Raw genomic sequence first — 11,761 nt, forward strand, 5'->3', positions numbered from 1 at the left:
TAACTTGAATGCAATGTAAGTCGCTTTGGATAAAAGTGTATGCTAAATGTAAAATGTAAATGAGTTTTTATTAACTAACCAGTAATTTTGTATTGAGTCTCCAAAAAAGTTGCAAAATTTTGGGTCAGACAGCAAAGACGGATTCAGTTTCCACACCTTACTTCTTATCTATCTGAACCTGCCCTAGTGAAAAATAAATATACTAAAATGTATTTGAAATACATTTATTTTATAAGTATACTACAAAAACATTTACATATTTATGTAAAAATTAGGGCTGCCCTCGACTAAAGATTTTTCTGGTCAACTATTAGTTGGTCATTTGCAGTAGTCAACTAATTGCATGTTTATTAAGTGCAAGCATAAATCTTGCCACAGCACATTGGCAGAAGTAATGATTATGAATATGTCAGGGAAAAATAATAAGGAGGATTACATTAACATTTTGCATTAACATTTTAATAATTTGATAAACTAGAGCTTTCTTTGTTTTCAGCTAAAGAGATGAAGTCGGCGACACTGACTCGTCAACTCCGCAGTAGTGGATGCGCCTGTATGCATGTTTCATACGGATTACATAATCTGAGAATATTTGTTTTAAATTTGAAATGGTTTATTTGAAAGTAGACGTTTCACTCTCTATAGATATATTTTTCATGTCTGTAAGGCAAATATACATGGAGTTTCACGCTCAAGTTCACAGATACGGCAGATACGACTGATACGGCAGAACGCACATCCTGTTTGCTTCCATTATTTTACAAAAGCGCAATATTTTGTTGTTATTATGAGTGCAAACAAATTACCGTAGAGTCTTTAAAGATTAGAAAGACACATTATTCTAAAAATTTGTATTTTAAGAGCAATTGACATCACTGGCGCCTCCGCCTCCAGCCGCACCACACGTATACGTATTCTACTTTTATTTACACTTTTTATTTGAAGGAAAACAGCGTATTCGTGTGGTGCAGCTGACACAGAACAGCAATCTCTGTTTGCATTCAGTGGATACTCTCCAGACAGCTCTCAAAATGCATAAAAAATATCTTAATTTGTGTTCCGAAGAAGAACGGAGGTCTTACGGCTTTGGAATGACATGAGGGTGAGTAATTAATGACAAAATTTTCATTTTGGGGTGGAGTAACCCTTTAATATGAAATGTGCATTGTGCACAAGTACTAGTACTCCAAATTAAGTTTAGTTATAATTTTTATATCACTAAGTCTCAAGCGATATGTCAGTACGTTAATAGATTTGAACGTACGTTGTATGAAATTAATTATTTTAAATATATTACTTTTTTACTAGGGTCTGCATAGGTTTTTAATAACCAAAGAGGATCTAGGATTGACTAGGGTGCCTGACGAGGATTCATCCAATCTGTCGTCCATCACGCAATTGAAGTCTCCATGTACAGTGTGGCGGGAGGAGCAAACGACAGACACAGTGGGTGTGGCGTCAGGCCTCGGAGAGGTTTTTATTAAACAATAATAATCAAAATAGTGTCCAAAAAAGGGGGAAAAAGTGTCCAAAATAAACAGGGGATCTGGTTTCCTCGTCGTGCTGCGGGGTACGTGAAGGAGGGCAGTGTTCAGAAAGGAAGGGTCCAGGGAAGGGGTGGCGAATACGGGACGGGGTGGTGATGATAATAAGTGGGGAGGCAGCCGACTCGTCACAACAGACTCCTAGACCTTTGCAGTGCTCATTGAATAACAAAATCATTTTGGATGTAAATTTGGGACAGTCTTTATTTGGTGCATAATCATTCAACATAGTAATATGCTGCCCAAATATGAGACCTGTGACCAAAATAAATCTACTTTTCTGGCTCTCCTATTTGCATAATAATAGAGTGTGACCAAGTAAGAGACTGTTAATGTCTGATGTGTCTGATGGGCAAATTTGAACTACCAAGAACAAATAACAAAAAAAAACTGACAGAACCAACCAAAAATCCCAGAACCTAGGTCTCTGTACCCTGTTGCACTCAAGCAAAAAGAGTTATACCTACTACCAACATAAGGTTCAGTATCATACCCAATGTGAGAAATGCTAAAGTTAATCCACTCCATTAAGGGGGGTCATCAGATGCGACATTTTACAAGTTGTTTGAACTGAAATATGTGTTGGCAGTGTGTGTACACAACCATGGTAATGATAAAGATCCACCCAGTGTTTTTTTTTGTTTGTTTGTTTTTAATCTCGTTAAATAATTTCCCCTTTCTCATTTCAAGCCATTCTCAGACACAGACCCAGGCCCCTCCCACGATTGTTGATTGACACTAGCATTTTACCTTAGACCTGCCCTGAGTGAGCTGTCATCAGTCCACCATTGTTTTAATGCCAGAGCAGGAGTAGACAATGGCTCCTAAGCGATTGAGGTGTTCTGTTGTTGGATGTAATAATGAACATAGCAGTCGTCATTTACTCCCGACATCAGAGCCACTGAAGACGCAGTGTATTACCTTTGTTTCTGAAGGGAATGCACCCCCGATCTACCTAAATGTGTTTATGTCCGCGCAAATCATTCGTGATCTAGCCTCACCTACAGAAGAAGTGAGTATAAGGTTCTTTTATGAATCTTTGCAAATCACCTTTCCTAATAACGTGCTAGTTAGCCAATTCTGCAGCTAAAGTAAACAGTCTCATGAGAACGGCTCGTCACCCACGGAAGAGAGGGGCAGGGTGATCAGAACTTACAGTATTAGCATTTAAAGAACATGCACTAAAACAGGTTGCTGAAAACAGAGCTGATTTTGACAAGGTAAAAAGGTGTTGTTTTACACTACCATTGAGAAATTTTTAACCAAAGTATGTTATAGACTTTTCCTTAAGACCCTAAAGAATCATATCAACTTGTGGAAAATGGGCATCCAATGATCCCTGTAAACATCATTATCTCGGAATACTCATATAGAAGAAAATGGTAGAATGTATATAAAGTCTTATTGGACTAACAGTCACATTTGCCATTCCAAACAGTTTAGAAACAAACTCAGAACCCAAGGAAAATTAAAGTCACTACACCTTTATCACTTATAATGCAGTCTCTATGAACCCCTCCACCGCAGCCAGAGTACTGAACATGCAAAGCTGAATCATGAACACAGCGCAAATTAGCCAGATGAGAAAACCACAGAACATTTTGAAATCGACTAGAATATTCTTTTCCATGTCGAATTTCCAAAGTTTCCTTATCACATCAACTGAGAGATCTTTAAAGAAGCGTATCTGCTTGCCCTGAATATTTTGCTGCTTTGTCAATCCTGCCTCTAGGATGCGTTGTCTGTCCACATAGCACAGAAATCGGACCAGTTTCCAGCTTCCATTAAGCTGGATTCACTCGAGGACATAGCATCTTGAAGATTTTCAATAGTTTGAAAACGACCATCAATGTTTCCCAATCGGGTAGTAAACACTCGTATTTCATTCAAATGTTTCCACTGAAGACGAGGACGAGGACCATTTATGCTGATGCAGTTTGCTCCTTATTTTTTCTGTGATCACGAAGTTGCAAAAAGGTTCCATAAAATTACTCAAAATGTTCAAGACTAGTGGTCCACCAATATCTTGCCAAGGCCGATATATCAGCCGATATTTGGCATTTTTTAAATATCAGCATCGGCCGATAAGTTTTCTGTTTGGCCCATGCATTCACAGCTTTTAATTTGACGGCGAGCCAGACGTTTATTTTGACACAGTGCTCACATTCTCCCTCTTGCTGTCGTCGTTAACAGTTCTGTCTTATAAGGATAGAAGTCTGTCTAATAATCAGATAGAACTGTTAAAGGAATTAAAATGTATACAAAAAAGTATTATAATGACTGCTTTTATATTATTAGTAATAGAAAGGAAAACATTATAATACTTTCTCTTTTGCCATCAGCATTCAGCAAATATGCATGTATTTCATTTAAACAAATCTTTGAATGACTAATGAACATTTAATTTCACAGACCTTGAAAACTTATTCGGATCCAGCTGTGAGATCTTATAAAGTGTGCATTTGTATCCTGCATAATCGCGGGTGCTCTGCGTGACGGTCGGTCCGTGTGAATAGAATGCGGACAGGAGAGTTCAGCTTCACTGGAGATGCGCGATCGACAATCTTACACTCGTGATTTCAAATTATGCTGCACTTTATGCATTTGCCCACTGTCATATTCATGTCATTTTCACTGTGTGCTGTATGTAAAATGAGTGTTACCTTGGCTTTAGTTGAAAAAATATGATTCCCAATGCAAACACACTTTCCAGAATACTGAGTGCCCTGTTGGTTACAGTGTTTACTTCCTTTTTAATTATATTTTTATTAAATACTTAATTATTTGTAAAAAAATAAAAATGAAACTTTTATTATTTAAAGCTTTATATCGGCCATCAGCCACCCTGCTTTCCAAGATATCGGCATCAGCATTGGCATCGGCTGTCAAAAAACAATATCGGTCGACCACTATTCAAGACATACTGTTATGCATGTATACAATTTTTTCTTAAATCAGCATCTCTACATGTGTGGCAACAATTCTATTCCAGTGTCTGTTGAATTCCAACCCTCCAACATTCTGCTTAATGAAGTACTGATTAGGTGATCACCTCAACCAAATCTTATTTAACAAGGAAAAGTATAAATATAGGGTTCAAGCACTTTAAGGCATTTAAGCACACACACACACACACACACACACACACACACACACACACACACACACACACATATATATATATATATAGAGAGAGAGAGAGAGAGAGAGAGATACGAAGAGTTCATTTGCAAAAACAGATAACTCCGTTTCTAACAATTCTCAGAAATCATGTTTTTTCCTTGTGCATTCCAATTAATTTCAATCAAACTGCAGTTGGGTTATTTTGACTGGGTCAAAATAACAAAAACAAAAAAACAAAAACGGCTAACTAACAAAATAAAACACAAAAACACGATTTTCAAAAATTTTCAAAAACGGAGTTATAACAGTCATGGCCAAAAATATCGGCACCCTTGCAATTCTGTCAGAAAATGCAACACTTCTCTCAGAAAATTGTTCCAATTGCAAATGTTTTGGTATTTACATGCTTATTGTTTTTGTTTGCACTGCAACAACACAAAAAAAGAGAAGAAAAGACAAACTTGATCAAATTTCACACAGAACTCAAAAATGGACTGGACAAAATTAGTAAGAAATATAGTATAGTAATCACACTTGCAACCAGATAAAATGGAGAAAAGTTGACTCAACCTTTGTGTTGTGTGTCACACTGAGCATGTAGAAATGAAAGAAGTGTAAAGAGTCTGTGGATTTGAGAGAAGAAATTGTGGAAAACCATGGACAATCTAAAGTCCATCTCCAGAGATCTTAATGTTCATGTGTCCACTGTGTGCAATATCGTCAAGAGGTTTACAGCCCATGGCACTGTAGCTACCCTACCTGGATTTTGACAGCAGTGGTTCTAGAGGCAAAGTTGTCCGGAATGAGGAGTTCTATCATATGATATGAATAGTGTGCATATGTGCAAAAAAACGCACAATGTACAATCGTTTATGGTCTTGAAAAATGTGATATCGCACACCCCAGTGGCCAATTTCTTTCAAATTTCTCACAGACCTGAGAGACAGGCCAACCAAGTTTTGTTTTTCCGATCGGCCTCCGTTAACCTTTGTCTAATAGGTACTCAAACTTCATCGGCCAAAGGCGGCCATATTTTTTGATATACGTCCTTATAGACACTTGTGGCACCTTGGACCAAGACAGTGCACACTGATTTTCATGTTGATAGGACAAATGGTTGCGCAGTTATAGCCAGTTTGATGTTTTATCCATCTTATAGTGCCATGGACTGGCCAAGCTCCATGTTTTTTTTTTGTTTTTGTTTTTTTTATAATTATTTATATTCACCCTCCAGAGAATCCTTCTGCACTGTTTTGATTCGTATCAGATGAAAAACCTAGGACTAGTTCGCAAAAGTATGTTTTTCAAAAACTTCAGAATACCTGAAGATCTGACATGTCCATTTTGTCTGGCGTGAGCCAAGGATTCTAACGGCATAAGACACTTGAGCCTGCGACTGAGTTATAAGCGATTTCATACTTTTGATCGCTGCAGTGCCCCGATCAGGCCGATTGGGATGAGCCTTTGTCACGTGGTAGGTAGTGTGAGTACTATCATCCCTCCAAGTTTCAAGTCTCTATGACTTATGGTTTGGTCAGCACAATCAGTTTTACAAGGAGATTGCTGATCTTTGGCCATTCTAACAATTACAATAGGGTTTCAGTGCTACGTGCTTGAAACCCTAAAATCCACTGCTCTGGTCATCACTATCCTCTTGCAATAGGACCAGCTGGGTGCCAAAAAAGTACTAGTAGTACCTGGAATCAAATAAAAACTATAAATTTAGCAATACTACTACTAATTTTACAGAAAACTGTAAAATTACAATACTGATACTGATTTATGGCTGGGTGAATCATAGGGCTGTTATATTGGTGAAAGGTTGCTGGTATGTTTTCAAATGCGCAGCACTTGTAGAGATGGATTTTAGGTCAAGAAATTTACTGCAAAACAATCCATACCTTGCCAGACCTTAATTTGCTACCACATTGTGAAAATAACTTAATGTCACCCCAAGGATCATTGAATACATGTCCAATTTATGTTCAGTAAAATAATTTTAAGACATCTTGAAAAAATAAGACATGTTGAAACCACACCATGCAGAGTAAACAAGTGAAACCAAGCCATGCAATTCTGCTGTTGGGAAAATTAAATTTAGTGACATGCCAGATTTGTACCTGGCCCACTTGATGAAGTATGGCAGATGATTGAGCAAGTTGAAAGTGTAGAAAGAGTAGCGAGTGATCTCTGTAATCGTCCAAACTACTACGAACAAGATCACACTCTCCTCATTCTGAATCTTAGCGCATGTTTCAAATGAAAGAAAAAAACAGTAAAATGTAAAAGCCAATTTAGAGATTGTACACAGGTTAACAGTGAATAGTTTACATAATTCACACTGACATGCACACTGACCTGTCTGATGCTGTTTGTAACAAACCAAACCATGAATATCCGAGAACATACTTGGACCCCAGTCACAATTACAGATGTCCGCACAATTGCTTTAGCACACCAAAAATTACACCTTGAAATCTCTGTATATATCTGGAATTAAATGCTTATATAACACTTTAAAATGCAATACATACCAATAGCACAGTGTCCAATCTGAAATAAAAACAGAAGTAATGAACTAAGGACATTTCCTTTATAAAAAGAATGAGCACAAGAAATTAAGACAGATTCAGAACACAGATGCAAGCATGCTAAAAGACACAACTCTTCACTGAACCCATTTTGATGCTGCATGCCTTTTTACCCAGTCCCATAAATTATTAAATATCATTGATAACATTTCAGTCACCATAATTTAGCCAATTTTTGGGTAATGTGCCTCATAATATTGCTTTCAGGTAACAGTTCCTCGGTTTTCACAAAATATTTTCTGAGAGTGAAAAGCAACAAAAATGCAGACCATACTACCTCACCAGCATGTATATGTAATATTGAATGTGCGGCTCAGATATTATGGTATGGAATTAACCTTATTCTTTATTCCATAGGTTTAGAACACACTAACAGTACAACTGGAAGTAAAAAACAGTCTGTCTTCTATATTTACTTATATATATGCCAAGGCTGACTTTCAGAGGTAAGGTTACAATGCTTGAATGACAAGCACCATCTAATGGTCACACTTAACATAACACTTACATTTACTGCAGTGAACTAGTGGCACTGCACAAACCACTGGATAGGCAATTCACTTGTCCAAGAATTTACAGTGAGTTGAGTGTTCATACACACAGCTTTATTTATTTAAAACTTCCACAGAGCTCATAATGAAGGGTGAATACCATTCAAATGTAAGCATTGCTATGCACTGCTCTCTTTAAATGGCAGAGGACTTAAAGTGAAAACTCTGAAGGGTGCATGGCATTACTGTCTGAAATATTCATTTAATATTTTGGCTATCAAGCTAACATTGTGTCTGTGAGAAAGATTCCTGACATAGTTGAGGAATTGTTTAATTTGAATGTTAGCTTGAGCTAAATAAAAATTCACCTAAATAAAAAAGATTTTAATATGCAGAGTGAGGAACTCCAACATTTAGGCTATAAAATAACTAAATAAATACAATGTTCTCACAACGATTAACCCAAGTGATCACTGGACTAAAGGACAGGCCAATAAGTTTGAGAAGATCACATGACTGATTATTATTATTATTATTTTTTAATTCAGGAATTAAAGGGATACTCCACCCCAAAATGAAAATTTTGTCAATATTCACGTACCCCCATGTCGATCTAAAAACCCGTAAAAGCTTTGTTTGTCCTCGGAACACAATTTAAGATATTTTGGATGAAAATATTGATGGACGCAAAGTGCGTACGCTTTTCTCTGTCATCAGTAACGTATGGATACGTATTGTACGTATTGTACGTTTATGTACGCTGATTTGAACGGTGTAGTGAGTGGGGCGGGGCCGAGAGCCCTGGGAGCAGAGCGAGGCCGGTGGAGTTAATGATAATGAGCGACACCTGCGCCACTCACAGGTCTCAAGTCCCACGAAGGAGCTCTGGAAGGATAAAAGGAGGAGTGATGACAGTGGAAGACGAGAGAGGACCAGGCCTGGACTTTATTTTGTGTGCGGCAGTCGTCCGCCGTCCACCGTTGGCGAGGGGCTTCCGCATTACTTTTGTGTTTATTTTATTTATTAAATTGTCTTTAAAGGTTTGTCGGTTCCCGCCTCCTTCTTCCCATTCTACGAACTGCGTTACAAACGGAAACAGCGTATCCATTTTACTGATGATAGAGAATAGCGTACGCACTTTGCGTCCATCGGATGCTTTTCAAAATGGCGCTACGCTGACACAGAGAGAGAGAGTAGATGAATTGTTGAATAAATGTCATTATTTTTATTTTCTTTGCATACAAAAAGTATTCTCGTCACTTCATAAAATTCAGATTGAACCACTGATGGCAGATGGACTATTTTGACTAAGTTTTTTATACTTTTATGGACCTTGACAGTGCAGTTTACTATGCAGTCAATGGGACAATCACAAGCCTCCCGGTTTTCATCCAAAATATCTTAAATGTGTTCTGAGAACAAACGAAGCTTTTACGGGTTTGGAACAACATGGGGGTAAGTGAATATCGACAAAATTTTCATTTTGGGGTGGAGTATCCCTTTAAGCCCACATATTTTACCTATATATGTAACTCATTCAACAATTGTTAATACAAAGAGTAAAATAATAATAATAATAATAATAATAAAAAAAAAAATCATAGGAGAAGGTTTTTGTTTTCCTTTAAGGTGGTGTCCATTAACCAATACATACAATTATACTGCAAAATTGGAGTAAAATAAAGTGCATGTTATCACAATGGGGTTAAAGGCAGCTGATCTTACCTCTAATAGTGCAAATGTCTGGAAAAATTTAAGTGTCCTGGCTATATTTCTGTACAAGCCTTTATGGGTGCCTTTCTGAAGGTAATACCGGACCATGGCAACAGCCAATACAAGCCACCTGCAATAATAGACCAATAAAATAAAAATAAATAAAAATAAAGACTTTAACATCAAAACTAATTAAAAGGCCTATAATGTAAGGCTGTGCTTTTCACCTTATTTCCAGGAAAACATACAGTTCATACGCATTATAAAGTAGTTACTTAAACCACACTTTTAAGTCGTCACCTTTATTTATATAGCGCTTTTAACAATACAGATTGTGTCAAAGCACTTAACAGTATCAAATTGGAGGATAGAGTGACAGTAATGTATAAAAATAAGATTAAATACTCAATTTTCAGTTAAGGCATTTCATTATTGAATTCAGAGATGTCATTGTCTAGATCAGATCAATTGACGATAATCATTAGAAATTAAGTGTCCCCAACTGAGCAAGCCAGAGGCGACAGCGGCAAGGAACCAAAACTCCCTCTGTGACATAATGGAGAAAAAAAAAAACATTGGGAGAAAGCAGGCTCAGTTGGGGGGCCAGTTCTCCTCTAGCCAGGAGATAATTGTTTACTTGTTTACTTATTGTTTTAATTAAAATTTTAAATGTATAAATGTATTTATTTCTATTTTATATTGTTGCAATTTCTAACAATAATAGTATTATGTTGTTAGGTATTTTGTTATATATTTTAAGCATGAAAGTCATTGCACAGGATTATAATAATAAAAAAAATCAAAGTGAAGTTGCTATTCTGAACATTTAAAATGCATTAACTCTAAAGGTAAAATTCAAAAACACACTACACTGTGAGTACTTAAGTGTTTTAGTACGGTTGGTCGACACTTCTTTTTCACAAGAATATGCTGGTTTAAAGCACGTACGTTATGTTGAATTGAAAAACGGGTTCACTGCGCTTTCATTACAATTATCCCGTCTTTCACTTTTCCTAGTTGCAGTTTGTCTGTCTAGCATTTCGCCATGCCAGGCCAGAGTTTCAGTGTCAGCGCTAAACATATCACTGCGACAGTTGAGGAGACTGCACTGTGCAGTACAGTCAACCGTATTAGGAAAGGCTGAGCACGCTTCGGTAGCTGTGAAGAATATTCTTGTTACTTTGTAACAGCTGACCCTTTATAAAACAAAGCTAACAATTACGTACGCACACTGTGAGTGTTTAGCACAATAGTCTATCTTGAATATTTTAAAGTTGTCTTTAATGGTCACACACTATAAACAGACACACGGCTGCATTCAGCAAGTACATTAAATAAAAGCAGTTCAAACTTAAACTTTCACCAGCAAGTACCCAGCTGTCATGGCGATATTGTAGAACGTGAGCCATGCCGTTGCGATAGCGCGTTTCGTCCGCTTCTTGTTGTTGGTTTCTTTCTCCTCGACAGTTCCGTCCTCCTCGCCAGACGCCATGGTACCGGGTACAGACTGCGAAAGTCACAAAAACTTTGCGCCAGCACAGCTGTCGGCGGGGGCTGGTCATCCTTCCACTATTTTTCCCCTTTTGGAGGAGTCATTGGCTACTTCATGAGTGTCAATGGAGGAAAACAAGACTCGCTTGACAGATCATGAACATCGGTCAAATACACCTCCAAAATGTCATAAGGATGAATTTAATCACAATTAACCAAAATAAAATAAAAATAAAATAAATAAATAGTCTACATGCATATGTGGATGTTAATTATGCAGGCTACTCGAGAAAACTTCACCAAGGACACAGTGTGATCAAACTGTTCTATTAATAAATTAATTTCTTATGTTGTGTAGGCTACTTGTTAACTTAAAGGTTTGGTGTTTTTATTGCTCCTTAGATCAGTGCTGGATTGTATTATAGCGAACTCTTATCTTGCTAAAAAGACGGTTGAGTGGTCTGTAATTATATGTAATTAACGAATTTTAACTGCATCTAATTATTTTTTAATGTTTAAGATTGCTGAGTGGTAATTAGTGATGGGCTAACATCAATGTTAATGCTATGCAATGTTAAGTGCTAGCTTAAGCCTCTGGCAGACCCTTTATGCTGCATTTATTTGATCAAAAATTAAAAAAGTAATATTGTGAACAATTATTACAATGTGAAATAACTATTTTCTATTTTAATATATTTTAAAATTTATTCCTGTGATTTTTTTAAAATCATCATTACTCCAGTCTTCAGTGTTTTCCTTGATGAATAGCCTAAAAAGTTAAAAAGAACATAATTTATTTGAAATATAA

General features: G+C 36.9%; 1 protein-coding gene across 1 annotated transcript; it reads right to left on the bottom strand.

Moving 5' to 3' along the window:
• Positions 1-6,354: 6,354 nt before the first annotated feature.
• On the bottom strand, positions 6,355-11,101 carry LOC306870306 (very-long-chain (3R)-3-hydroxyacyl-CoA dehydratase 1-like; the record flags this gene model as incomplete). Its single annotated transcript, XM_079417501.1, has 6 exons — positions 10,836-11,101; positions 9,475-9,592; positions 7,202-7,220; positions 7,020-7,114; positions 6,788-6,903; positions 6,355-6,364 (listed from the first exon to the last, which is right to left on the bottom strand). The coding sequence occupies exons 1-6, from the start codon at positions 10,952-10,954 to the stop codon at positions 6,355-6,357; spliced, it is 477 nt and encodes a 158-aa protein (XP_079273627.1). The 5' UTR covers positions 10,955-11,101.
• Between the last annotated feature and the right edge of the window lie 660 nt (positions 11,102-11,761).

Source organism: Barbus barbus (genome assembly GCF_936440315.1).
Source record: "Barbus barbus genome assembly, chromosome: 1".
Taxonomy (NCBI): domain Eukaryota; kingdom Metazoa; phylum Chordata; class Actinopteri; order Cypriniformes; family Cyprinidae; genus Barbus; species Barbus barbus.